The 26,694-nt window shown below is 55.6% G+C and overlaps 12 protein-coding genes across 12 annotated transcripts in view; 6 read left to right on the top strand and 6 right to left on the bottom strand.

Annotated features, from left to right (window-relative positions):
- Positions 1 to 427, bottom strand: part of LTR77_004185 (uncharacterized protein) — a gene marked incomplete at both ends in the record, with an annotated part of 1,701 nt that extends 1,274 nt beyond the window's left edge. Inside the window, one exon of the mRNA XM_064801439.1 lies at positions 21 to 427. Within this exon, the coding sequence (XP_064660069.1) occupies positions 21 to 427 (407 nt within the window). The remainder of the gene's footprint in view (positions 1 to 20) is intronic.
- A 1,607-nt stretch (positions 428 to 2,034) lies between these two features.
- LTR77_004184 (uncharacterized protein) lies at positions 2,035 to 3,690 on the bottom strand (the record flags this gene model as incomplete). The annotated part of the gene is made up of 4 exons (XM_064801438.1): positions 2,035 to 2,517; positions 2,583 to 3,265; positions 3,321 to 3,379; positions 3,452 to 3,690. 4 exons carry the CDS (start codon positions 3,688 to 3,690, stop codon positions 2,035 to 2,037), a joined length of 1,464 nt encoding a protein of 487 aa, XP_064660068.1.
- A 592-nt stretch (positions 3,691 to 4,282) lies between these two features.
- Positions 4,283 to 6,041, bottom strand: MSK1 (mitochondrial lysine-tRNA synthetase; the record flags this gene model as incomplete). Its single annotated transcript, XM_064801437.1, has 2 exons — positions 4,283 to 5,664; positions 5,729 to 6,041. 2 exons carry the CDS (start codon positions 6,039 to 6,041, stop codon positions 4,283 to 4,285), a joined length of 1,695 nt encoding a protein of 564 aa, XP_064660067.1.
- Positions 6,042 to 6,506: 465 nt separating this feature from the next.
- On the top strand, positions 6,507 to 7,589 carry LTR77_004182 (uncharacterized protein; the record flags this gene model as incomplete). The annotated part of the gene is made up of 1 exon (XM_064801436.1): positions 6,507 to 7,589. One exon carries the CDS (start codon positions 6,507 to 6,509, stop codon positions 7,587 to 7,589), a length of 1,083 nt encoding a protein of 360 aa, XP_064660066.1.
- Positions 7,590 to 7,701: 112 nt separating this feature from the next.
- On the bottom strand, positions 7,702 to 9,403 carry LTR77_004181 (uncharacterized protein; the record flags this gene model as incomplete). The annotated part of the gene is made up of 3 exons (XM_064801435.1): positions 7,702 to 9,198; positions 9,250 to 9,298; positions 9,348 to 9,403. 3 exons carry the CDS (start codon positions 9,401 to 9,403, stop codon positions 7,702 to 7,704), a joined length of 1,602 nt encoding a protein of 533 aa, XP_064660065.1.
- Positions 9,404 to 9,587: 184 nt separating this feature from the next.
- LTR77_004180 (uncharacterized protein) lies at positions 9,588 to 11,192 on the bottom strand (the record flags this gene model as incomplete). Its single annotated transcript, XM_064801434.1, has 1 exon — positions 9,588 to 11,192. One exon carries the CDS (start codon positions 11,190 to 11,192, stop codon positions 9,588 to 9,590), a length of 1,605 nt encoding a protein of 534 aa, XP_064660064.1.
- An 847-nt stretch (positions 11,193 to 12,039) lies between these two features.
- LTR77_004179 (uncharacterized protein) lies at positions 12,040 to 13,763 on the top strand (the record flags this gene model as incomplete). Its single annotated transcript, XM_064801433.1, is given in 2 exon segments — positions 12,040 to 12,072; positions 12,087 to 13,763. 2 exon segments carry the CDS (start codon positions 12,040 to 12,042, stop codon positions 13,761 to 13,763), a joined length of 1,710 nt encoding a protein of 569 aa, XP_064660063.1.
- Positions 13,764 to 14,551: 788 nt separating this feature from the next.
- Positions 14,552 to 15,321, top strand: LTR77_004178 (uncharacterized protein; the record flags this gene model as incomplete). The annotated part of the gene is made up of 2 exons (XM_064801432.1): positions 14,552 to 15,036; positions 15,093 to 15,321. 2 exons carry the CDS (start codon positions 14,552 to 14,554, stop codon positions 15,319 to 15,321), a joined length of 714 nt encoding a protein of 237 aa, XP_064660062.1.
- A 2,711-nt stretch (positions 15,322 to 18,032) lies between these two features.
- LTR77_004177 (uncharacterized protein) lies at positions 18,033 to 18,909 on the top strand (the record flags this gene model as incomplete). The annotated part of the gene is made up of 2 exons (XM_064801431.1): positions 18,033 to 18,403; positions 18,516 to 18,909. The coding sequence occupies 2 exons, from the start codon at positions 18,033 to 18,035 to the stop codon at positions 18,907 to 18,909; spliced, it is 765 nt and encodes a 254-aa protein (XP_064660061.1).
- Positions 18,910 to 19,275: 366 nt separating this feature from the next.
- On the bottom strand, positions 19,276 to 20,134 carry LTR77_004176 (uncharacterized protein; the record flags this gene model as incomplete). The annotated part of the gene is made up of 2 exons (XM_064801430.1): positions 19,276 to 19,575; positions 19,637 to 20,134. 2 exons carry the CDS (start codon positions 20,132 to 20,134, stop codon positions 19,276 to 19,278), a joined length of 798 nt encoding a protein of 265 aa, XP_064660060.1.
- Positions 20,135 to 21,410: 1,276 nt separating this feature from the next.
- Positions 21,411 to 23,649, top strand: LTR77_004175 (uncharacterized protein; the record flags this gene model as incomplete). Its single annotated transcript, XM_064801429.1, has 3 exons — positions 21,411 to 22,395; positions 22,462 to 23,433; positions 23,513 to 23,649. 3 exons carry the CDS (start codon positions 21,411 to 21,413, stop codon positions 23,647 to 23,649), a joined length of 2,094 nt encoding a protein of 697 aa, XP_064660059.1.
- A 970-nt stretch (positions 23,650 to 24,619) lies between these two features.
- LTR77_004174 (uncharacterized protein) lies at positions 24,620 to 26,549 on the top strand (the record flags this gene model as incomplete). The annotated part of the gene is made up of 2 exons (XM_064801428.1): positions 24,620 to 25,538; positions 25,894 to 26,549. The coding sequence occupies 2 exons, from the start codon at positions 24,620 to 24,622 to the stop codon at positions 26,547 to 26,549; spliced, it is 1,575 nt and encodes a 524-aa protein (XP_064660058.1).
- Positions 26,550 to 26,694: the final 145 nt, after the last annotated feature.

Here is a 26,694-nt window from a genome sequence, read left to right as displayed (position 1 = left end):
GCACAGCAGAGGCCGAAGACGACCAGCCGTAGGCCGAAGATGCAGAATATCCAGCAGGGGCAGTCGAGGACGAAGCGCCCCAGCCGTGAGAGTAGCCTCCGGGAGCGGAAGAGGAAGACGATCCGTAAACCGGAGGCTTGCTTGAGCTGTACGCGCCTGCGGAGGAAGAAGATCCGTAGACTGGCGGCTGCGAGCTGTACCCGACGGCAGAGGAAGACGAAGATCCGTAAACCGGCGGCTTCGACTCGCTGTGAGGAGCGGCGGAAGAAGAAGATTCGCCATAGGCTGGAGGCTGCGAGCTGTATGCTGGCGGAGCGGTGGTCGTTTCGTAACCGGCTGGCTCAGAGTACGCGGCTGGCTGCTCAGAGTAGGCTGGCATGGCGGCGGCAGCGCCAACAGCGGCGAGGACGGCAATCTTGGAGAACATCTTGGCTGATATTATGTTGATGGTCGGAAGGGCGTGATAGTATTATCTCTTTGTAGCGAGTGTTTGAATGAGACCGTAGCGAGTGGATCTCAGACGTGCAGATACAAATGAAAAGACTAGGAGGTGCTTTTGAATTTATTTGTTGGAATGGTGAGAGAGAAAGGTACTGACAGAGCGAGAGGGAGTGTCTTATACCTCAGCGAGACGGTCTTTGCGCCTCCACCGTGTTCGGCCGCCCATCGCGTAAGGTTGTCTGGCAGCGTTTCTAATCATGGCGCGAAGCCAGTCGAAATGCACCGGCGTAGGCGTGCGTGGTGAGAGCGAGCGCCTGGCCACCATAGAAAGCGATACGAGCTGATGATGGTCCCGGGGGCCCCTTGGCGGTAGTGGCATGAGAGTTGCCGTGACCGGATGAGAGCGGTCGCTCGCATCTGCCCTCCCGGCTCGTACCTGCATGCGGACGTGGCCAGTCAGAGGGGAGGATGGAACAGCGCTTCCAGAGGCTGTGCTGGCGGCGAAATCGTATTCCGTGAGGTGTCGTCGCGCTCCACGTGTTCGGCCTTCGGAAGACACCAGAAGCGTTGAGAGCGCGGGCCTATCCGTCCTATTTTCATCCGACGAGTGTCGCTATTGGCTACGACGTTCAGGTACACATCAAGCCACACGAAGTACTTTCTGCGTTGTTTCTTTAGCTGCACCGCTAGTGTTTCTATTACATCCGTCGGGAGGGAGCAATACGTACGATGTGTTACCGTCGACAAGCATGGTGCAGCAACCGTTGCTGTGCAAGCAGCCCAGCTTCGTCTTCTTCCTCGGCGTTGCTTGACATCAGACCATCAGCGTCTACTGCGCCGCATCTCACTCTTCTGTCGCGGCCACACCTCACTCCACTGCCATCAGCAGATCGCGATGGTCATGCTGTCTTCTGAGACATACACAAACAACTCACTCGTACTCAAGTGCGGGCCTCGGCGACCGACAGCTGACGCGCGGCTAAGGTCTGTCTGCGAAGCGGTACCTTACCTGTCCAGAAGGCGAGCAAGGACCAGGAAAGCTAACACCCCAGGGTGCTCCAACCTTCCAGGGTGTGTCTCCATGGAGGCCTGAAAGTGGAGGCCTGGAGGGGTTCCAGCTCAGGCCGCTTAACATGTGGAAAGGATAGAGCTTTACGACCTCGCCGGATGACGAGTCCATTGTACGGGTGCAGCTGCACTGTACCCCTGACCGGGAGTCCGCCCACATAGAGGCTGGCGGGAAGTCTACGTTGTCCGCTCAGATGCACCTCAAGACGGGGAAGCCTTGGTCGTGAACTGCACCTTCTGCGTCTATCTTGAAAATCTAGGCCACGATGCACGGCCAATGAGCCGCCGAGCTCAAATGCTTGTAGGCGCCAGATCGACTTTCCAGTATAACGACAATGCTATATCGCAGACTGATCGTCGTCAATAGCGATTGATCAAACAACGGTGTTGACAACGCACACTTGTTGAAAGCCATCTGCTTCAGACTCGATCAGGCGCCTACGAACAGCAAACAGCTCGCAACCGAGACAGCTTCTCTCCCCTACTCGTAGCCTCACTCGAGGTGGGGCGACTCCCAGCGACTGCCTACTCTGGATCCTCCAGATCGCTCTCAGAGATTCCGAATGCCTGCATGACTTTCTTCTGGCCATCTTCGTAGTCTAGCTTTTCGGCTTCCCCCTGGATCCGATGACGGGTTCTCATGAGATTGGTGGCTACATGGGCCCATTCCAGCGAACTCCGACCAGTGACTTCCTTCGCACTTCCGTCCAACTCAACGGTCATCAGCTTCCCGTCTCGCTTCCGAATGACCCCATCAACGATCACAGTATCAATGTCAGCGGGTGAGCTGTGGAGAACAATTGCAGCGACAGGATCGTGGACTCCTGCGCAGACCATCGCCGGACTGTTGGCGTCGAAGGTGACGAGATCAGCGAGCTTGCCTTCGGCAATGCTGCCAATTTGGTATTCCATTTTCATGGCGTGGGCGCCTCGAATCGTTGCGAGGTTGAAGGCTTCTTCGACGCTGAAGCCTACGGTAAGTGGGACTTTCCCCCTTGTCTCTGCGACCTGAATAAGTCGTCAGCATCATCAAATCCTTTCCTTGGAATATTTGCTCGACGGAGGATCCTCACCTGAGCGCGAGCACCACGAGCACTTTGCAGACCGATCCTCGCCTCGCCAGGAAGATATGCCGCATTAGTGGTATGGCAGTCCACCCCCAATGACCCCAGGTCTTTGACACCAAGGTCATCTCGGAACGCTATTACAGGGAAAGCCAGGGCCACCTGCATTTCCGTCGACGGCGTACTGGAGTAATGCACATCGTACTTGCGATACAAGTCCGCATCAACCTTGGTCATGTTCGAATGCGCCATCAGGAACTTGCTGCTCAACACTCCAAGCCTCTCAAGTGCCTGCGGCCAGCTTGGTTTGCCAGGTTTCCAGGAGATGTGCGTCTGGATGAGGTCGATCTTGTACTCGTCGACCTTCGCCATGAGCATGTCAACATACTCCTTTGGGGCGAACACGAAACCGTCCCAGGCCAGTCCGAGCTTGACTCGACCGTCTGCCCAAGGTGACTGCTTTGCCAGCTCGTCGAAGGTGGGCACAGCGTGGCCTCCGAAGCCGTTCGGATCGATGGTCATTGGGTTCGTCGAGCTGAGTCTTGGGTTGAAGCAATAACCAAAGACCGAACGCATGCCTGACGCTGCCGTGGCCGAGACGGCGTTGTAATTGTGTTCTGGGCTGATGTTGACGTGCGCGTAGTCGGCGACGGTCGTTGTGCCGCCATTGATCATCTCAAGGCAGCCACCCACTGTTGGAGAGGGTCAGCGTTATTCGAGCAATGTGGAATCAAGCTGGTTGCTTACGCTGTCCCCAGAAAACATCCTCGGCCGTGAACAGCTTGGCTGTGAGGTTTCCAGACGGCCTACCGCTCGAGTCAGCATTGCCAACTCAGCACAGCACGGTCATTCAGGATACGGACATATACTCAACAAACGTCTGGTCAGCATGTCGACCCTTCAACTGCGTCTGCCAAACATGGTGATGTGTGTCCACGAAACCCGGACTGATGATTTTATCGGTGCAGTCGATGACAGTCGCCGACGCAGGTGCGGTGATGTCCTCACCAATCTTCGAGATCCTGTTGCCGTCAATGAGGATGTCTGTCTTGATGATTCGGACGCGTTCGTTCACATCATGGAGGATTGCTGTCCCGTTTTGGAGCAGGTAGGACATTTTGGTGTATTGGACCTTCAGTATGGTTTCCTTCCTGGCAACCCTGTCGGATGCTCTCTAAGATATATATATATATATATATATATTATCGTTTCAGCGCTGCAGTTCTTCCCAGGTCAGGCAGCCCACAGGGTGTATTCGAAGTGCCCACCTGGTCGGCATTCGGCGTCGGCGATACGACATCACTCCAGCTTCGCGCTGAACTATTCTGTAAGTCCGTCAACAATGCGAGCTCTCTTCATATCGACTTCGTAAGCACAAGTAGAGATCGATCTGTAGAAGAAGGCTCAAGATTAGTATTGCGCTGTCAACTGCCCATCTCGCCCCAAAACAGCGTGGAGACAATTCCGTCCCCGTGACTGATCAACATGCTGGCCGACATGATCATTGTTGCTTCATGTACTTCCAACTGCAAAGGCTGCCCTGCTAGTTTGTCGCATCCGCGGTTCGGTGTGGAGTTGGACCGATGGCATTGGAACAACCGGCACGCCGGCTCATAGGTGCATCGACAGCCGCTCAAGGGGCGCTACACAGGACAAATACTCGCGCTTCACATACCCAAAAGCCAGCCCTCGCCCAATGTCGCGTCCCCCTACTTGCTGGCCCCGACCACATTCCTCAGCGTCCCGAACGGCAGCACATCTCCAATCCTCTCCCTGCCCGTGAACAGCATGACCAAACGATCAATACCACACCCCCAGCCTCCAGTAGGCGGCAGACCCCATTCAAGTGCTCTCAAGTAACTCTCATCGATATCCCTCCTGTCGCCCTCCCCGTCGACATCGCGATACTTCAGCTGCTCTTCAAACTTCTTCCGCTGCTCGAACGGCGAGTTCTCTTCTTCGTACATGTTGGCGATCTCGTGGCCGCCGATGAAGAGTTCTGCCCTCAAGGAGACAATTTGACCAGTCTCCGTGCAGGTTTCGTGTTTGGAGAGCGGGCTGAGGCAGGCAGGGTGGTGAGTGATGAATGTTGGTTCTCTGCATAGAGGCTCGAGATAGTGGGATGAAAGCGCATCCAGTAGGCGTGGCAGCGTAGGTTTCGAAGGTGGTTGAACGTCATTGGCCTTGAAGATCTCTAAGAGTTCTTCGAGAGCCGTTTCCGTATCTAGCTGAGGCAGGGATTGACCAAGCTGAGACTCGAGGGTAGGAATGAACTTCATACTGTGAAAGGGAGTGTCGATGACCAGCACTGGCGGCAGACTGAAGAGGCGTTCGTCCTTCTGGAACTCTGCAAGCTTCTCTGATAACGTAGACAGAAGCTTCTCCGTCCTCTGCATGAGATCATCGAGCGTGGCAAACGCTTCGTAGAACTCAAAGATGTAGAACTCGGGGTTGTGCGTAGCATCTACGCCTTCATTCCGGAACGCGGGTCCCATTTCGTAAACCCTCTCCATCCCTCCAACGACGAGGCGTTTCAACCACAACTCGGGCGCTATGCGCAGGTTCAAGGTCTGGTCAGAGAGCTCCGTAGCGGTGGTTTCAAACGGCCGGGCGACGGCGCCACCGGCACCAGCGGTCAAAAGTGGTGTGTGTACGGCAGTGAATCCGATGTAGTCGAAATAGTCCTTCATGCCTTTCTCCACGAGATGTCGCACGCGCAAGGTCTGGACAGCTTTCTGGTTGACCAGCATATCAACGTGCCGCTTGGTAGCCTTGGTCTCCGCATCGTCCAGCATCCTCGGGATCTGGTGTAGCGACGGCGAGAGTAGCGTCGGAAGTGAGCTCGCTTGCAAAGAGAGCTCATCGCTTGCAGTTCGATGTGCATGGCCTTGTACTTTCCAATAGTCACCCTTTCGGATGGTGTTCGAAAATTTCTTGAAGCGCTGCTGGAGTTCATCTTCGTCATAATTGGCAGCATTGTGTTCATGAAAGAGCTTTTTGAATGACACAATCACCTGCACCGTCCGACCGGCCTGGCTTAATTCAAAGAAGAGCAGGCGTACCCCGAAAGTGCGAACGGACCAAACACGACCTGCAGCGCCGTGTTAGTATGTTCTGTTCGCGGCATCCATGATGACTTCGGTGACCTCACATACCCGCGAGGATGTGTAATTCGCTTGTGGCTGTACTGCTCTGCTTTAGATCCTCGTATTCCCGCCGAAACTGATTGATGGGAGTCCTCCTTTTCCTGGTTGAGCTCAAGTTCGGATACCATATCGACTGGTTCTCGGCATAGCTGTTGAGCTGATGTATACGCTTCTCATAGTCATTCGTGACGGAAGGTTGACTGGCTGTCTGTTTCTTTTCTAATCGAGAGCTGCTGGAAAACACGCGAATAGACGTCGGACGCGGCTGGGTTCGCTTGGAATAGGATGTGAAGAGATGGAGACGAAGGCGCCGCGGCGCCATGTGTTGAGACATTGCCTTACCTAGTGATATGTTCCGATCAGCTATTCTCCTGACTATGGAAACATGTAAGACCCGAAAAAGGATTTATTCATTCAGAACGATTTGAAGTATGTCGTGATCACGCTCCGAGGAGTCATTCGCAACGGTTCTTGTATACATGTTGATCATCATATAATGGAGGCGAAAGCTGAGAAAGAATTGTACCTTACCTGCGCGGTCAGCGAAGCAGCATCGTATGTGGTGTGGACGGACAGGATTGAACCGTAGCAGTCCCTCGAGAGAAGTCCAGATGCGCGGCGAACCAGTTCTCCCCCGAATACGACTTCTGTCAATACCCACCATTTTCACATGCAAGTCGCCCAGGAAGGAAGGCACGAAGGAAGCAAGTGAATGTTGGCCTTTCCCAATCACTTTTAACGATGTAGCCACCCACTTCCCTACTTGACCGCCCACCATCCCTCCACCATGGCCAACGACCTCCTCTCCTTCGCCGGCTGGTACTTCCTCCCCTCCCTCGTAACCGGCTACCTCCAATCCCTCCTCTACACCCTCACCACCCGCGCAGGCGACGCCAAACCCTCCCCCCGCTCACCCCGCTACGTCCGCGACCGCCAGCGCATCCACATCGCCGTCATCCTCGCCTACCTCGCCTACACCATCTACGACTCGGCCTACCAACTCCGTCTCGAAGGGAACTTCTACAGCGCCATGGGTGTTCCGTTCGATGTAGACGAGAAAGCGATACAGTCCCGGTTTCGCAGGCTCACGGTTCAGCATCATCCGGACAAGTACGCTGGTCCTGCGTCGGAGCTGCCGGTGGTGGAGGCGATATACGTGCAGCTGCAGCTCGCGAGGGACACGCTGTTGAATCCGGCGAAGAGGTTCGCGTATGATCGGTTTGGACCTACGGTGCTTCAGTGGCGGCATTGCAAGATTACGAAGGACTTTGTTCTGCATGGGGTGCAGCAGACGGCGCTGTACTACGTTGCTTCGGGCGTTGGGCTGGTCCTGATGAGCATGCTGGGGTACCTACAGCAGGGCAAATTCTGGCGATACGTTGCGATGGGCGTGCTTGGAGCAGTGGAGATGAGTGCGGTCATGTCGCCGACATGGCCGGTGTGGTTGGAGTGGGGTGTGAATCCTTTCGTGAGGATGTGGGGAGGGGAGGGATACCTACCGTTCCAGGCGTTGACGCTGTTGAGGAAGTTGGGGATTACTTTCTTCATTGCTCTAGGTCAGCTGGGACCTCTGTTGCAAGGCCCTCAAGTGGTGACTGCGGAAGGAGATGCGGCGACCGCGCAGCAGCTGGATCGGCTGGACGTGTTGGCCAAGGCAGCGGATCAGGAGGTCAGTCGATTGATGGGACTGGAGCTGAGTCCGTTCTTAGGAGACGGAGAAAGGAACAGATTCAAGGAGTTGCGGGAACGTGTGAAGGACTGGCTGGTACAGAATACTGTGCGCAATGATCCGGAGGTGAAAGCGGCTGTCAGTCGAGTGCTCGATCGGCGGAGGCAGGGGGGTTCGCCTGAAGTTCAACGGCCAAGATAAAGAACCGAGATGAAATCGAATGCGTCGTTTTGCAACGCATTCTTCTTCGATTATGCCAAGTACCACCTTAATCGAGTCGGCCACTTCTTCATGCCTGCTCTGTTTCATCATATCATAATGTCGTCTGGTCCGCAGCATCTGCACCTCCCAGATCCCCAGTCACCTCCATCTTCTCCCTCTCTCCAACCTCAATCCCATCAGCATCAGCAACAATCATGTCTCCCTCTTCTCGTGCCTGCTGCACCTTCTGCTCCTCCTCGATATCCGAAACCATCTCATCCTCTATCCGTGCATCCGACGGGTCCTTGCCAGCTTCGCCAGCATTGTCCATCTCAGCCTGTTCAGCCTCGGCCTCTGCAACCATAGAAGGCTCAATGACCGAAGCAGGAGGCTGAGGCGATGTGCTTCTGCCCCGCCCCACAGCGGCTGCCATGTCCAGTCCAGCGTCGAGAGAAGTATGTTGTGGTCCCATGTCCTCCATGCCAATCTCATCTGGTCCACGGGCGTGTGGTGACTCTTCTGGTGGCCGATCTTCGGTCGACTCTGCTGGTGTGCGTTGAGGTGCTCCTCCTGCAGCTCCTGACGATTCTCGACCCACAGCTACCGCGCCAGCTGCAAGCAGTGGTCGACGGTGTGCTGACTGCGAGAGGGGTATTACTCCCGCTTCTTGCTCTTGCCGTAACAGCTCTCCTTGTGTGACCGCACCCTGCTCTCGCATCTCTGCCTCCGTCGGTCCTGAGGAGCTGGAACTACTAGCATCTGACTGCTCGGACAGAGTAGGCGAGTGCGGGGCCGGAGATGTGTGCGCTAGGCTCGTGGCAGATGGGACACCGTTGATCGTCACGCTGACCGTCTCGATGCTCCCAGCGCCATTGGGTCCTTCGATCGTCTCGGTGGATTCGCTGCGGAACTCGCCCTCGTTGCCATTCGATTGCTGAGAGTTCGTGTGACCGAAACCATTGTTGCGAAGCCATGGTATCGGTGTCAGGAGCGCTCCACCCAAGCTCTCGTCACTGCCTAGCCCATCCCGCTCAGAGTTGCCGTTGGCGTGATTCGCATCGCCGTTTGTGAGAAAGCCGCCGTGAGATGAGTGCTGTAGCGAAGGAAGCGGAAAGTCAGAGGCGGGCGAGCTGACAGACACAATTCGATCGAGGGCGCGAAGGTAGGCGGGGAGGAAGCGGTAATGTTTCTTGGGGTACAGTGCGAGTTCGGCTAGTCGTTGAATGGTGTAAGGCGGGCTGTGTGCGAAGTCGTATTCCAAGGTCCGCGTCGAGCTGGTGTAGATGCTCAGCAAATCGGGTGGAAGTGTGCCTGACTGCGCTTCTTCAGTGTCTCGGGGTTGGACGGGGTGTGACGTGCGGTTGACTTCGAAGCCCGGGGGATGCGATCTTGCCGCGATATCGATGGGCGCGTCATTCTCCTTCGTACTGTCCTGGCTGCTCGGTAAGGGTTCGGTGCTCTCGTCTGCGTCTGGTAGCTCTTCGTCTTTGGGTCCAGGCTCGCTACTGAGGAGTGCCGGGGGAGTTGAAGCGACCACTTCCGGGTCTATGGATGAGGGTATCGGCGCCGGGAGGGGTAGGGAAGGTAGCGGGAACTCGTTGTGCACGATCTGTCGCCGAGGGTTAGCTGGCTGCTAGACGGGCAAGCAAGGAGGCCATACATCATGCAGTCTCTGCAGTAAGCTCTCCAGCACACGAGGCCACTCCGCGCTATCGCCAGTCAGCTGTGGTAATTGTGAGGACGTATCAGTGAACATACACGTCGAGTGACCCATCCTGCGCTGCCTCCTCCAGTATCTGTTCCGAGGATAACATGTTGCTCGAGTTATGTCGAATGGCGCAAACCTTCAAACGGCGAGAAGTCGCGCGGACCCGGACGCGAATGTGAAGGTCTTGGCGGGAGAACAGCTTCACGAGGAGAATTGACAGACAATTAGAGGTGTGAACATGTGAAGTGGCAGATCAAATCTAATTGAGTAGAGTCTATGAACAAACGAGCTCAAGACGCTGCTTCTATCGAGCTTGTCTCTGGTTGTTGACCTTCCGGTCTCTCCATCTCCTCCCTCCGTTTTCTCCTCTCCTTAAAGACGCTACCGCCGGTCCATATGGCCACAGGTATCGCTGTAACCCCTGAGACCAGACCCAAGATCAACGTCGCGGTGCCCCATCCTTGAGACTGGTTGACTAAGCCACCAAGCAAAGGCCCAAACATGGTTCCAGCCGCAAACCCCATGTTGAAAAGAGAGTATGCTTGAGCGTAGGCACCATTTCGTCCAAAGAACCCAGCTGGCCGGCGCTCCGCCTTTGCATTGACCGCATACGTTATCTCTGCCATGATCGGTGTTATCATCAGTGTTAGACAGGTCCCGATCAGAGCCAGGAGCGCGCAGAGGAGGACTTTCTGTTCGAGCGTGTTGTGCGTGACCAGCCGCAGGAGTATCAAGAAAGGGCAGGCGAGGACGAAGCCTGCGATCGCGTACCAGCGCGGCCCTTGTCTATCGCTCAGGTAGCCAACGACTGGGCCAAGGAAGGACACAACGACAATGGGCAGGAAGATCAGGCCAGCGCCCAGAGAGTTCCAACCGAAGGTATCGCGAACGAAGAGTGGAAGGATTGAGTCGAATGCTGTGAGCAACGAGGCTTGGATAACGGTGGCGAAGAGTGCCGAGAGGAGTCTCCTTGAGCCAAGCAGGTAGACGACTGGCGGTAGTCGTGCAACGATCCTTCTCACCACAGGCGGCGCACTTCGAAGGCTGTCAGACGGTGCTAGAGGTGCAGAGGTAGCTGAGACGCTGTGGTCCATGTTGGGTCGAGCACCCTCCGTCTCAACGGTGGCTGGTTGATCGTCCGTCTGGTTTTCAGTAATCGTTTGCATCTCAACGTCGCCCACGGAATCCCTGTTCCCAGCATCCGGCGCTTTTTCACGATGCTCCCCTTCGCTCCCTATCCACACCCCATTTTCATCCCACCTCGCCGCCACCTTCTTCTCGACCAGCACCACTCTCAGTAAGACATCCACCACAATCAACCCGAAAGCCATCGCGAACACAGCATAATACCCGGCCGCGTCGAACACCACTCCACCCAAAAGCGGCGCCAGCAGCATGGCGAGACTCATGCTCAATCCCACATACCCCATTGCCTGCCCTACCTCATCTTGCCCGACGGTGTCCACCATTAAGGCCAACCCCACAACCCAGACTACCGCCGCACTTATCCCCTGCAGCACCCGCCCCGCCGCCAGCATCCCAATCGAGTTGCCGACACACAGCATCACCGTGGCGCCGCCCAGCGCGAGTAGACCGAGGATCAGCGGTAGCCGACGCGAGCTGCTTCGATCGGCCAGCCAGCCGCATATTGGTGCTGTGCATAGTAATGCTGCACCATAGACGGCCAGGAAGATGGAGATCCAGGTTTGGATGCTACCGGGCTGTACATTTGCTCGGGAAGTGAGAGCGAATGGCAGGACCGGGACCACTATGCCGTAAGTGAAAATGTCGGTGAAGATAGCCGTGGACACGGTAAGGATGATGAATGTTTTGGATGAGCGGTATTTGAGGAAGATGGGTGGCGAGGTCGAGGATCCAGTCAGCCAGCGGAACATGATGGCTATACAGCAGCTGATGTCGTCTCCTCAGGTCCAAGATGGTGGTCGTTGGATGGATTGTCGATGGATACGATGCTAGCTAAGTATTTCTGTTGATTTTTCTGCTGGCCATGATGTTGAATACCGGATCATCTCGTGGTCATCCTGAGCAAACAGACGGCCACCAGAGATGTAAGAAGAAAATATCTCAAGCAGATGGCGTGAGGTCATGACTGCGATGCATCCTTGCCCGAAGACAAGCGGTCACGGAGTTCGAAGATGCGGCATGATTCGGTTGCCCGATGGAAAAAGGCCGTCGGCCAACTGAGATCGTGAGATCTAGATCTCCCCCATGGTGTTCAAGCCAGCATGGCGCGGACATGTGATCCCGGTCTGCATTCACTTCCCTCAACCAGGGATGCACTTGCCTCCTCTGTGGCTACAGCATCTATCTCTGTGCCATCGTCGACATCCATGGGCCAAAGCAGATCGTAAGCGAGCAAACCCTCCTCCGAAAGGAACTATATCTGCATCACGATCCGGAGAGCTCTCGCTTCGTCTCACCTCGACGGAGTTGAGCCAACATGGGCTGTCCTGAGCAGCGGGCAAACAAACAGTCCCAGTAGAAGGGAACATGCTTAGGCCGTCGTTCTCAAGCGCAGGATGCCTCGCACACTCTGCACAACATGCGAAGACTTTGCCCGGAGCGTCATCAGCCAGGACTTCTCCACATGGACCTACGAAGAACAGGAGTTCAGGATCTACTACACCTTTCCACACTCCAGCTATTCAGCAGTGAAAGAGTCTGCAGCCGCTGGTTGTCCCTTCTGTGGCTTTTTCCTGCCGTCCTTTGGTAGCCCAAAGCATGCTGATCAGCACCCAACTTCCTGCATTACATGTACGCTTTTGGAGAGCGAACTCAACGATCCCAAGTTCTCTTTTGATTTCTCGACTCCGGGTGTGAAGGGTAGGGGCCGCTTCGAGCTAGTCCGCGTTCTCGACGACGTGTCGCAGCACTTGCACGCAACTTGCGAAGCTGATGTGGCGTACCAGATCTCGGAACGGCCTGATACGCCCCTATCTGTCTCCCTCATCAAGTCTTGGCTGGAAGAGTGCGTGCAGACTCATGAGCCATGTACGTGGAAACCTCAGCCAGCGCTACCGACCCGGGTGATCGACGTAGGAGCCAGCAATACCAGCGATGAGCCCAGATTGCTGGTCACCCTCGGGAAACATGGACGGTACCTCGCGCTCAGTTACTGTTGGGGCCGCAGTCAGACTCTCACTACGAAGAGAAACAACTTCCAAGAGCATCAGCGGGAGATACCGATGCGATCGCTGCCCCGTACCCTGCGAGACGCCGTTTGCTTTACGCGGTTTCTTGGGATACAATACCTTTGGATAGACGCTCTTTGTATCATTCAAGATGATGCCGATGACTGGAGACGTGAAGCTGCCAAGATGTGCTCGGTCTACGAACCAGCCGTGCTCACTTTGTCCGTCTTGAATGGAACTTCCAGCGATGCGGGTTTCCTGGACATACGGTCAAGAGAGGCGGTAGTCACTCAGCTAGACGGCTGCGAAGTCGCTCTAAGGACGCCTTTGCCCAAAGCAGAGAGCGCCATTCCGAGCGGCTCGCTTGGAACACGAGCCTGGACGTTGCAGGAGCGTGTTTTGGCACCAGCGGTATTACACATTGACACGGAACAACTCTACTGGGAGTGTTGCAGTGGCCTGGCCTCAGAATCATATCCGGCGATTCGGAGAGCTCGCACTGGCAAGAATGATGTTCAATTCGGCGCCAGCATCCACGACATGAAGGTTCAGATCGGACAACAGAAGGACTCGCCATCCATGAGGCTATGGTACGCTTTACTAGAAAATTACTGTGGAAGGCTACTCACGAATTCAAGTGATCGCCTCCCAGCCATTAAAGGGCTTGCGACAAGGTTTCAGTCCATTGTTTCGGCGGGATACAACTACGGTCTTTGGTTTGATGATCTGGCAAATGGTATACTATGGAGAGTCATCAAGACTGATGTCGTTCGGCCTAAACCAAAGGTGAAATCTCGCGACACCGGCGTCCCTTCGTGGAGCTGGGCTTCATTTGACTCCCGTATTACCTTTGACATACCTGGCCCCAAAGCCTCGCGCACCGCCTTGGCAACATTCGAACCGCAGAGGCCATCAAAAAGAGGGCCAGCGACCGAGCGGTGGCCAAGGATCGCCATCACAGGCCTGTGTCAGAAAGGTGTGCTGTTCAAAGGACGCGGCCGTTATACGTTGGTCACCAAGGACAGACGCTCGCGGTTCACTGACATCGATTGTATCCTAGATTGTGAGCTGGAGGATGTGGAGCTGTTCCACTGCGCTCCGAAGCCATACTATTGTCTTTTGATCGCAAAGGAAGAAGGTTCAGGTGGAGCCACTTACCGCTACCTTTTGCTTAGCAGTGCACCGCACAGCTCGTCGACTACTTCGAGTCACCGGGTGTTCCAGCGCGAAGGTGTCGGGACACAGTACCTTTCGCACGACGGAGAAGAACCTACTGGTGCTGGCTTCAGTGCTTGGGACATCGTCCTGGTTTGAAGTATGCTCGACACTGCCGCTGCAGTATTGATGTCGACGCAGCTGAGTCGATTTTGACACCATCGAGCATCAATTGACTTCCCACTGGGTCATTCTTCGTGGGCCAGTGCCTCATAGGTCTTCATTTGATGCCACTGGCCAAAGCGACACCAACACCGTGGAGTAGACGTTCACGGCATGTCAGCAAGCGTTTTCATACCTGTCGAGGAGGCTCGATTCGTATACACCTAGCCTCTGTACTGTGACATGTTCTCTTCTACTCACCGTGGGAAGGGGGTGGTAGCTGTCTTGAGCAGGCAAGCACGAAAGCGATAGCGAGACGATTGTCCTCCTACCACTTCTCCCAGCAATCTCCCTCATGTACACGTAACCAACGTAATCAACAACCAGATCAGCGTTCTACATCAAACAAAAAAGCTTCTCCATATCATTGCAAACCTCTTGTACATGGCTGCGAGCCCCAACGTCAGGCACGTGGTCAGGCAGCTCTTGCTTGCTCTCGGCTTCTCGAAGCAGGATGCTTCACGCCCGCCACTGTGCTACCGCTGAACTGCCTTAACTCGTGCAGCCAACCTAGGTCCTGTCATTCGAGCGACAAAGTCATCTGCAGGCACCGCAAAGGCTCTCCGGCAGCGGTAGATCTCGAGGGTTGCACACAATGAAGCCGCTCTTCCGGTCCCGCGGAGTCACGGAAGACCGCAGCAGTCATGTGGCAGGGCTGTATTCCTGTCGGGTAAGTATTTGATGAATGCCCTTTCCTCGATGGATCCATCGACACCTCAAGAATCATGACCGCGGAAATGGAGTTCAAAGGCATGACCCCCGCCGACCTGGCGGACGGGACCGCAACAGCTGCAGAAGAAACCGCGAATACCATCCAAGACATCCTAACCAAAGTCAAAGGTGGAGATGCAGTGATGGAGAAACTACAATCGGACCTCAACGACTTCGCGGACGCCTGCCACTTCCTGCACGGCCAACTGCTTCGCGCCTCTGGCCTCGACGACATCCCCGAGAAGGCGGAAGATGCTCAGAGCCTCGAAGAGAAGTTCAGATTTAGTGTTGTCAGTGTCTTGCAGCTATGGCTCACGAACATGAGGAAGAACTCGACCCACCTTCGTCGACACCAGAAGTACGCGATGGGCTGGGTGGGCAAACTGGCAAACTTGAATTACGCAACCTCTATGCTCAAAGAGATCAATTTGTCGGCGGTGCTTGGGACGGCAGAGTCGCATATGGGCGATGTGCAGATGTTTATTGCGTATTTTAATCTGTAAGAGTGGAGTCCATCCTTATGTTACAAGTGCGACCTAGCTAACAGCGGCATAGGCGATCAGAGCTCGACAAAGCCGCCCGCGGTGATGGCCACAGCGGGCTCGAGTTCCTGTGCAAAGACATCGAATGGAAGGCCGCTGGCGTCCAGTCTCGCGTCACTCGCGCCCGGAAGGAGTCGAATCTACCACAGAAATGGGGACGCACCCACGAGATCATTGCGGATGCATCTGTGGCGCTGGCTGCAGAGGCCAAAAAATCGGCCCAGGTTGCACCTTCGTGGTAGGAGAAGTCCAGCAGATCCTTTTGAGCCGATGGAGTCGTGGCAGCCAGCCTTGTTCCCAGATGGATAGCCATGCCCGTGCTCGCTCCCGAGCCCTCACCAACCTCGCCTCCTGCCGCAGGTCCTCCAATCCCTGAGCCCGCTTCTCCCGATCGAGAATCCGCCGTTCGAGCCCATATTCGCGATGAGAAGCGCGCAGGTCCATGCAGCACCAGGCCACGCCGGCTGAGTAGAGGAGGAAGAAGGCCGTCAGGATACATGCTGGATCTTCGACCTCCGCCACCTGTCTTGGATTCACCAGCTGCCGAAACAATGCTCTGCAAGAGTCCGGTCGTGAAAGTCCCAAATACACTGCTACACCCATCACCACCGTTCCCGTAACCCCGGCCACTCGTCCAAGGCGTCGAAAAGCCGGTGGAAGCGATCTTCCGGCGGCTGCAAATGCTTGTCGGGGGAGGGATCGGAACATGTTGCACAGCCCTGACGCCTTCGCCGATGTGTTTGTGAGGTTGTCTGTTGGTACGGGCAGGAAAGGGGGAGAGACGAGATTGCGAAAGGGAGTTGAAGGGTGATGGGGAAACAGCCATCCGCTAGTGCTCGGTATATGACTTTTCGAGTGACGACTCTGGCCAACGAACGCGGTGCGAGTGGTAAGCTGCTGGGTTGGTGCTGTGAGCATTTTAGCATCGAAAGCTAGACTTGGAAGTTGCTGTGAATTGGGGGCTCCTACGCTCTTTGCAGTAAAGCTGTTGATCCTATCTATGTGGACGGCAAGTTGCCGACCCTCAACACAACCATGCTTCGCAGGCTGCGTGGCGCAATATGTAGCGTGCTAGCACCTCCTCGAAAGATTCCGTCTTTTCACGACTACACTGTCATTTCGTAGTGACCGTATTCAGGAGACCCCCGATCCGTCGAAAGAGGCGGACTGCAGTCGCACAGTCGCAGGAGCCTCCCAGTAAGACTCCGACAGCCACCTCCACGCCAAGCCCAGCAACGGCAGCAAATATCGCTTCCCCATCGGCCCTGCAATGCGTTCGAGCGTGAGAGTGATGACCCACTCCCAGATCTTAACATAGCAAAGATAGAAGATTAGCGCGACCCAAAGGCTCGAAAGCCGGTAGTAGCGTGCCATGTAGCTCGTCACGGCGTTGTAGACTGTATCGTTTGATCGAGGAAGATGGAGCCAAACGAAGCGAGGCCGTCGCTCTTCGAGGTGCAGGCTGCGGTAGTGGCGCTGCAGGATGCGGAGCTCTAACTCGCTGTCTTCAAGAATCCGTTGGCGCGGATAGAGCGTCCGTATCACGAGTTGGAGTAGAAACTTGAGTGCACGCCCGTGCGCTTTTAGCCGGCTTTCCTGGAGTTGTTCGTCGCGAAGGATGAGGCGCAAGGCGTAACGACGGTGGCAGATGCTCAAGACGCTTAGAGCCTTATGCCGGAGGTCTCCAAGCTCAAGCGAGAAGCAGATCCGTGCGAACGTACATGGGATGAGGGCAAACAAGACTGCGCCTGTGAGGATCCTCTGTCGTGATCGTCCCTTCCTCCACCGCCTTGGTGAAGTGTCGAAGATGTTTGTCAAGCCTCACCAGCTCCAAGGATCCCAACGGTTTAATTCCGACCTTGATGACGTTCCCAACACGTCTTCACGCTCGATCTGATGGTGCTGAAGCTCGATACGGCGCAGCTCGAGATTGTAGTGGAGTTGCAGCCGACGTAGGTAGACCAGTTGCGACGTCAGGGAGTACATGAAGTAACACCCGACAGCGAAGAAGCCGACAAGGAAGATGGCTTTGATGGCGATTTTCTCGTTTTCCAGGCTGTATGGACAGTCGGTCGACATGCTTGCGGTGGCTTGTAGGTGGTGAAGGAGGATGGCGGTGACAGAAGATGCGCTGGACGACGATATATAAGGACAAGTATCCGCAGAAGCGGGATGTAATAGAATGCAGCAGTGAGAGCAAAAGAATAGGTAAGCTGGAAATACTGACCTTTCCCACCTACCGTGTATGTCGCCTTTCCACTGTGCAACTGAGGTACTCGTCAATAGAACGCTGCTGGTTGGCTGAAGCCATGGGCATGAGCGTTCGCTCGATGTCGACCACATCAGTGAATCTATAGGCACCTTCGCCCTCGTGCGATATGATAGCCAGGTGGCAGCATCCGGCAGTGTTGAAACAGACATGTGACAATTGAAGTGAATGTTTGAAGGATGCTTTGGTTTCACAAGGAAGTGAAGCGCTAAGTAATGGTGGAGCGCTACAGCCGAAAGCGGCTAGGTCGAAGGCACAGCACGGCAGGGACGAACGTGAGATGCCTCTCCAGATTGAAGTCAGGTTGTCGCTGTTGGCTGGCGCGCGGAAAAGTCTACGAGCCCGCGCCTTTGCACGCAAACATGGAGGAGCCAGGAGTCGCCGCAAGCGAGCCACACCATCTTCCCACAAACACTCTAAGTACAATCCTCTCACTATCTCTCTCTACCCTTTCATACCCGTGTCGCTGTGAATGGAGTGAAATCAGTATAACCACCACCCTCCGCCAGACACGAGGCACACCACCGTCCAAGCTCGGGCGACAAGGCGAGACCACGTAAGGAGCCTAAAGCGGGCTTTGCCAATAAGACACACACCACCTCGTCGCGACTTCACCACCTCCATCGACTTCCATCGACACCCACCACCACCACCACCTCCTCTCCATCGGCGCCATCACCCACCATGTCGCCGACCACCGCCGCCAAAAAGGCCGGCAAAAAGAGCAACATAGTAATACTGCGCCTCTCTGCCGACAAACTCGCCGCCTTCCCAGCAGACGTCAAGCCCGCCGCATCGACCGCCATCAAACCAGACCCATCGCCATCGATACAGCCTCCAGAGAGCACCGGCAAGTCATCAGAGTCCAATGCCACACCGATACCAGCGAACGCGAATGAAGAGACCGACCCCAACTCTCTCGCACCACCAAAAGTAGACAGAAGAAGAAGAGGTGGAGGCACCGTCTCCGGACGCAAGCGCGCACCACCCTCCATCAACCCTGATGCACCACCGCGCGAGCGCGCCAGGCCGGGACCAAAGAAGAAGCCGAGACTGTAAGTATAGCCCCCTTAAGAAGGGATGAAACATGACTTCACACCGTCACTTCATCGCCGCAATGACGGCATGTCATACATATCTGCTGCCACATGCTAACTTCCTCACCAGCCCCGACGGAACCATCGACCGTAACACCGGCCTTCCCACCGCACCAGCACCCATTCCAGCACATAAGCTCGGCCCAAAGGCCAACACCGGCGCCATCAACGCCGGCCTGCGCGCCCTCGACCGCACCGGCAAGCCCTGTCGCAAGTGGGAGCGCAAGGGCGTGCACGTCAAATCCTTCACGGGCATGATGTGGGGCGTGGGGACGTGGAAAGCACCTCTACAGTCCTCAGCATTCGCCGGCGATGTCAAGAGCGACACCACCGGCTCTAGCGATCTCAAGCCGAACGGTAGCAGCGCTCTGCAGAGCGAGCAGAGCAATAGTGGTGCCGACCCGGGAGATGTGACGATGACGAATGGGATTGAGAGCTCGCCGGCGCCGCCGGTTGCTGCGTGATGTCGCATGACTGCGTAGGCTGCAACACAGAGCAACGAGAGGCTTCTGCTTTAACTTGCTTTACCACCACAGCGGATAACTTCTGATGCATTGTTAGCTGGGCATGAGCATATCTTAGCGAGGAGTTAGAGGCGTTCCAAGAGGATCGAAGAGGAGCCATCCTGTTTTCTGAATGGCGATTGTGTGAGCTAAATAACCATACAATCGGCTTCGATTCCTTCCGCCTTCGAGTTCACTTTCTTCACGACTGAATCATTACTTCCATCCTCCGAACCTCGCACGAACGCCGTTACCCGCCCTACTAAACTCACCCGCGCTAACCATACTCCAAGCCATATCCTCTCACTGATGAGGCTCACCCGACGGTTACGCTAGCGCCGACGAAGGTGCCGACCAAGGCCCTCCCTCCGAAGGCCCTCCCTGATTCGGCGCCGGGTCCGCCTCGATATCGCATCTCGCCAAACACTCCTCCACAAACAACGCCACGTTCTCAGGCAGCTGGTCCCTGAACTGCTCGATGCTCTCGCCATTCAGCGTTTCCACCCCAAGCTCCGCCCGCACGACGTCGTCGTCGAGTTTGAAGAGCGTCTGCGTGCTCTGCTGGACGCCGGGGTCTTCGGAGGCGAAGCCCGCGACGAAGACGGCTGGGTCGCAGGTTGGGTTCCACTGGACAACCACATCAGCAGAGTTAAAGAAGACATGAAGATACGAAGACAGGTTGATATACCTCCGTATGCACCGCCCCCTGCGGGAAAACCGTCATCTGCCACTTCCCCAACGTATTCTCAACAGCATCCACACCGTTCTCGGCAATAAACTGCGTCTTCAGCTGACCCTCGACGACGACGTTGATCTGCGAGCTCCGCGGATGCACGTGCGGCGTGTTGAAACCGCACGGCCCGATGAAGCCCAATGTCATGCTCACGCCGGTGCCGATGAGGGCGGGGAAGAGTTTGCTGTCGGCTTTGACGGTGCGGCCGCCGAGGCCGGTGGTGATGGCGTCGCCGGGGGGTGGGGAGGCGAAGTCGTAGAGGAAGTCTGAGGGGGTGAGGAGGGCGAGGCGGTCTTTGGCGGTGGGGGCGAGCTCGAGGGCGGAGATGAGGGCCTGGTTGTTGGCGGAGCTGTTTTGGTCCCGGCGGTGGAGGGGGTAGGGTGCTGGTGCGGGTGCTGGTGCTGCTGAGGCCGCGAGGGCATAGAGGGCTATGGGGAGGAGTGATGGGTGCATGTTGGCTTCTTTGGATAAGAGTGAATGGGATGGTTGGGTGATGGATGCTGAGTGGGTCTCTCTTGGAAAGATGGCGATACTTATGCGATGCCTCAACCATCTTGTACAATCAACGCCGCCCCAGACTTGCTTGTCCCTCGTTCATCTCACAAGGGGCCATGGACGAGAATAGGCGTGACAAAATGAAGATAGTAATCATGAGATCGCCAGCACGCAGTAACAGTGTCTCTCCATGGATCAACCCGACAAGTCAGACTTCGAGGCCTGGTGTCCTCGGCAGCAGAAATACATCGAGCGGCCGCATCGCCTTGTGTTGGTGTTCATACGAACGGCGGGTGTTACCATAAGGCTGGTGTCGATCGTCTCAGTCAGCCTCAGCCCAAGAGGGTGGTCCATGGTACTGGTAGGTGGTGCAAATGTCCCCGATCCTCTGCAATCTGCGCTCGACTGCGTTCATCCCCAGTTATCGGGGTCCGACCGGCTTCTCGGTGGACCAACTTAGAAGGAGTGAGCAGTGAAGGCTGGAAGACCGACGTCGTGCAACGGAGATTCCAGCTGGTGGTCCTCTTGTTGGAAGTCTCCGAGCAGCCTTACGATTCGCAGTCACCTACCGTGGCAAGTCTTACTGAACCGCACGATGCAGTCCCTCGAAGAGACCTGGGAGCGGTGAAGGGCATTCTCACATTGAGTCGCTGGCGAACTGATCTGGTTCAAGTGGGACTTCGTCGTCTCAACGAGCTCATGTCGAGAGTCTTGATGGATAGCTTTCAGCACAGCATCTTGAGGACTCACTGATATGCCTTTTCGTCATGTGTATTAGCACAGATGCCTATCTCCTTGCCCGGCATGCACCTTATCGTCGCCTCGCCGTCGTCTCCCGCCGCCGGGTCGGCGTTGCGGGGACCGACTCCATCTCCATGTCCCCAGCTCTTGTGGTCAACCTTGAATCACCACTGATGCCACTTGCTGTTTGCCAGCTTCTTCTCATCCTTCCTGCCCAGGAACTTGCTACAACGTCTTATCAATAGCCATGTCTGTGAGCAGGTTTGCGGGTGCTGCGGAGAACGACAGGAGCACACGATAGTCACCTGCCCGAGTGGATCACCAAGATACTCGACCTCAACCTGTCGGTTCTGAGCACACTACACAGCGTCTTTTGGAAGCCCCGTCCGTTATACCAGAGGTATATCTGCGTGTTCGCATAAGCCAGACCAACTGCGCGGGCAAGAGAACCCTTCGCCTGCCGCATGCTCAACTGTCTTAGGCGGGAGCCAGCATGACCTCCGCGAACAACTCATCCTTCTTTCCACCACAAGCACAGCGTTCCTACGCCAACGTCGCCGCCGGTCTCCATCCTACCCATCCTTTCAATACCCTCGCTGCTGCTGCCGACAGCGTGAACACCTCTACATCATCTCTACCCTCCGAACAGCATCAGTACGCCGAAGCTCCGAGACAGCGAGAGCGCAGTCCACCTCGAAACATGGACATAGACGGGCAGGGGCAGTCGTGGAAAAGACCTGGGTCGGCGTGGTCAAATGACTTTGGCGGCAAGTTGAATGGCAAGATAGGGTGCCAACGACACGACGAGCATCCGCCTTTTTTCACGCCTTCGTATCTAAAACGTTCGCGGCATGTGCAGCGGCTGGAGAAGGCATGGGAGGAGCACGTGAGCGAGCTGAAGGAGGAGATGCAGCGGAATCCACCTCAGCCGAAGCAGCCGTCGCTGTCGACGAGCTCGAGCAATGTCAATCTGAACAAGATGCATACGCAGCACATCCATCGCGCGCCGGTGCAGGACGTGATCGAGCGGTTACCGCCGCTCACAGAGGAGGACAAGACACATCCGCTACCCAGTCGGTGGAGCGATGGTGACCACATCAGCGGGCTGGAAGTACTAGCGGACGGGACTGAGGTGCGGTTTACAGGAGTTACAAAGACGTCGGACGAGGCGGCATCTGTGAGATCAGACAATCCTATGCCGAAGGAGGTTGGGATATACTACTTCGAAGTGACGGTGTTGTCGAGAGGGAAAGATGGGCTGATTGGGATCGGGTTCTCGACTAGGAAGGTCAACCTCAACAGATTACCGGGCTGGGAGGCAGACTCGTGGGCATATCACGGTGATGATGGATACAGTTTCGCGTGTACGGCGAGCGGGAAGGCATATGGTCCCAGATACTCGTCGACGGACACGATCGGTTGTGGCGTGAACTTTCGGACGGGCAATGCATTCTTCACCAAGAATGGCGTGTATCTCGGTGAGTGGCGGATGAGTGAAGATGAGTGGGGATGTTTGATCGGATGACCGCTGACAAGCATGTTAGGTGTCGCTTTCTCCAATATCAAAACGGATAACATCTATCCTTCGGTGGGGATCAAGAAGCCTGGAGAACATCTGCGCGTCAACTTTGGCCGCTACCCGTTCGTCTTCGACATTGACAGCATGATGCGAGAAGAACAAATCTCCATAAGGAAAGATCTTGACAAGGCGGACGTCAGCAAATTACACCCTCCAGACAATGAGGATGTCCTCATACACAACCTCATTGGCCAGTATCTAGCCCACGAAGGCTATGTCGAGACATCGAAAGCCTTCAGCAAAGACGTGCACGAGCAGCAACAGTCACTTTCGAGCTCACCTCAGCCCTACCAAGCGCCTGACTCTGACGACGACATCCATGCCTTCAATCGCCAGAAGATTCGTAGGTCGATACTGGACGGCGACATCGACCTGGCGCTCAAGTTTGTCAATACTTTCTACCCGCGCGTGCTCGAAGAGGAGGAGAACAGAGATATCCAATTCCGCCTCAGATGTCGCAAATTCATCGAGATGATGCGCCGGTGTCACGAACTTTCTGCCGCCACCTCCTCGCCCACCACCGTCACCAAGTCCGTCGCCTCGCTCGATAGCAACGGGCATGACAGCAACGGCCACGCCCACGACGAACCAGCCGACACACAGATGGAGCTCGATGACCAGCTGCACCGCGAAGCAACATCTCATAGCAACAACAATCTCGACCCTGCTACTAACGACGTGGACATGGACACCTCCCAGGACCTACCGCCAAAGGCTTCATTCATGAAACACCAGGACCTCCTGAACGAAGTCTACAGATATGGCGCCGAGCTGCGATCCGCCTTCATCAATGACCAGCGACCGCAGATACAAAAGATGCTCATCGACATCTTCGCACTGATGGCGTATCGAGATCCGACGGAGAGCGTGGTGGGTGGATTGCTGGATCCGAGCGGTAGGGTGGATATTGCTGAGGAGGTTAATGGGGCTATACTTGGTAGGTATTCGTGTCTTCCTTGCTCCTGCTGATTTTTGTTTGGTAACGACGAGACGTGTATGCTGACGCAGGTACGCAGTGAGCCTAGGCAAACCCCCCTTCGCCGCTCTAGAGAAGCTCTGCGCGCAGACGGAGGCCCTGCTGGACGAGACGGCGATGCGGAACGGTGGCCCAGCGGCTTTTGTCAACATCCGACAGGACTTTTTGCGAGGTTGAGGGGCGCTACGTCAAGATTCTTGTGTTCATGGTTCAGGAGTTTCGGGAGCAGAAACGGCAGAATGGCGAGCAGGCCATCACTGGCGCAACGATGGCTGGCATGGACGCAAGCGGCCCGGCCGGCGAACGGTGCTGGCGTGTTTATAGAGCCGGTCCTTGAGGCTTGGGATAGGAGGGACGCGATGGCATACCAGACTCCGCTCGGGCATGAAGACACGAAGGAAACTAATATTCGTTATCCGATGCTTCTTTTCGTTTCTTTAACTTTTTGTTCTCCGAAAGATGAGAAACGGGAAATTGAAATGGAGATGCTGACCGAACTCCAGATGCTTCGTCGACCCGGAAGGGTGGTAAGCAACGCTCAGCGGAACTCTATCCACGAGCAAGACGAAGCCCACAGTCACAATGCACCAGTCCAGGCACGATTGCTGTGATCTCACACCGCTTGTAGCGGCCTGTGTCGTCCTCCCCACCATTCTCCCTGGTTTCGCAACCCACTCACAACGCATCACCATGCTCATGCTGACCACATATCTCCTGGACCCTCCCGACCCAAAGCCCTGGAAGGCAACCTTTCTCGACGAACCTTTTAAAAAAATGCAGCCACTCAGGAGAGGGCTGTTGGTCTGTACCATGGCATGCTGGGAACTCTGGTGGTCGCCTTTGCGAGGAGTGGGGCTATATCGTGAACTTTACTGCAATGATCACGAAGTTTACTGATGTGCTCGCAGGAGGGAAGTATACTTAAGGCATGTGTGCCCCCTGCTGTTTTGGGAGTATCATACGCTTCCAATTACTGCTTCGAGAGACCATCAGTACTGATTCATCTGACACACTTGATCATTACTACCTTCGACTATCATTACCTTCGACCATCAGCACCTTCGACCATTAGCACCCTTCGACTATCACGTCTGTTCCACCGTTAGCACCGTCGACCAACACTCCATCCTTCCATCAAACCGTCAACATGGCCGTCACCCGCAGCCAAACCATTGGTTCTCGTCGTGAGAAGAACGACAGTCATTCGTCCCGTTCCCGACTTCCAACGCTCATACTTTCAGCAAAGAACTCTGAAGGTCTATACACGCGTGCACGTGCGGTCACTCGCAACTCATCGAAGCGTCGTGTCAAGCACGACGATTCAAACCGAGTCACCAAGGATCAGGCGGTCCATCACGCCTGCCGTTCATCCCAGAGCCATCAGGCCAGTGCGTTGTTGCAATCGGTCGGGGATACGGTTATTCCGCATTTTTGGATCAAGACGCAACGCAATAAGGCCACCGGCAAGAAATACGGCACATCGTCGTACAAGGCTTCTTGGGAACCCCCCTCGCTGTTCGACCTCCCAGGTGAGATGCGCAACATCATCTACGGCATGATCTTCGCAGACACGGCGCCGAAAGAAGTCAACCTCCTGAGATCAGCGGAGAGCCGCCCATCAGTGGGCATCATTATGGCTTGCCGCCAACCTAGGTACGAGACCTACCTCCTCTATCAGGACGCCAACCAGGCCCTGTGGAACAATCACGACATCTACCTCAACTGCAACTCCGGCTCGTCTGAGAAGAAGCGCCACAGGCAATCCGACCGCATCTGCAACAAGCTCTCCCAACTCCCTCAGCAAATGACCCTCAAACGCCTTGAGCTCCGCATCAACATCCCCCGCATCATTTGGCCAACGATCAAGTCGACCCTCATCACCATGTCCGTTGATCAGGGCGTGATGGGCTGCACCGCAGTCTCGCAGTACACCCGGGGGGCTCTCCCCATCACCAGGCAAATGGTCGACCAACACATGCCAGACTTTGTCGTAGACAATGCGGGGATCTACTGGTCGTGGTTGCACCCCCAAGGGAGACCTCACTGGGTGTTGAGCCCTCATCAGTGTGAGATCCTCGTGCGGACTCTTCTTCTATAGCTGCACCGGCGAGAGGCGGATGTTGTTCGTGTGGGGTTGTGGTGGGATTATGGCATTGTCGCAGGATTAAGGGATAAAACGGTGGGATATCGGCATTGTTGCAGGCGTTAGGGATTGATCGGAGGCATCGAAGGAACCAACGAAGTGAGGTTGAGCACCGACTTGGGCATGTGATACGGTCTGTGCGCAACTTAGTGCACTTTTGTAAGATAGCAAGAACTTTGGATTTGAAACTTCACCCTCGCAAACTTCTTTTGCGATTCTGGTTCACCGTCCTTTACACCACACTGGTTCACACAAGCATAGGTGAGTACTTCCATCAGACGTCAACGACAGCACGCTAATGATTGCAGTGATGGAGGACAACGACACCCCAGCAGAGGAGGTGGTGGGTTTCTACAAGCTGCCACGTGAAATGCGCGACCGATTCTACTACTACTACTTCGAAGACACCAACATCGACGACGAGATCGATCTCACGAAAGCGAACCAGCATCTCCCGCCGACCGACATCACGAGAGTGTGCAAAGGAATGCGACAGGAGACGCTCCAGCTCTCGAAGGAGGCTACCGCGAGGTCCTGGCAAGACCACCGCTTCTACGTCGTCCTCGATCGCTTCGCAACGCACGACCAGAACGAGAGTCGCATCAGGGCTTGCATCGAAAGGCTGAACGGTACTCCTAGCCTCCGCCGCCTCTGCTTCCACACCAACGAGAATCGCCGGGCTTCGGTAGTCGTCAGCATCTCGCCGGAAGGAGGTATTGTCTGGTCCCTGCCTTCGGCACTCGAGAACAGATGGCGACCGAGCTGGCACTGGAAGATGAGTGCCAACTTGGTGAGAAGCGCCAAACGGTTGTCGCCGCACACTCCACTCATGAGTTCGTCTTCAAATTCCACTGGAAATGTACTTCACATAATGCATTGCGCGGCACATGCATGTCGTGTTGCAGTCGGCGTGGTAAGAGCGGAAATTTACTAACTACACGCCATTTCTGCGTAGCGATTGTAATGCATTGAATCAAGCTCACAAAAACAACGGTCCTCTGGAATCCCTATCATACGTTGGATCTTGCTTCGTGGTTTGTTCAATACCATCGAGTACTACTCAGGGACGTGCCACATGG

The sequence above is a fragment of the Saxophila tyrrhenica genome, assembly GCF_035928015.1.
Source record: "Saxophila tyrrhenica strain CCFEE 5935 chromosome Unknown scaffold_6, whole genome shotgun sequence".
Classification (NCBI taxonomy): domain Eukaryota; kingdom Fungi; phylum Ascomycota; class Dothideomycetes; order Mycosphaerellales; family Extremaceae; genus Saxophila; species Saxophila tyrrhenica.
Note: the sequence above shows the minus strand (reverse complement) of the source record. Positions and strands in the feature narration are given on the sequence as shown.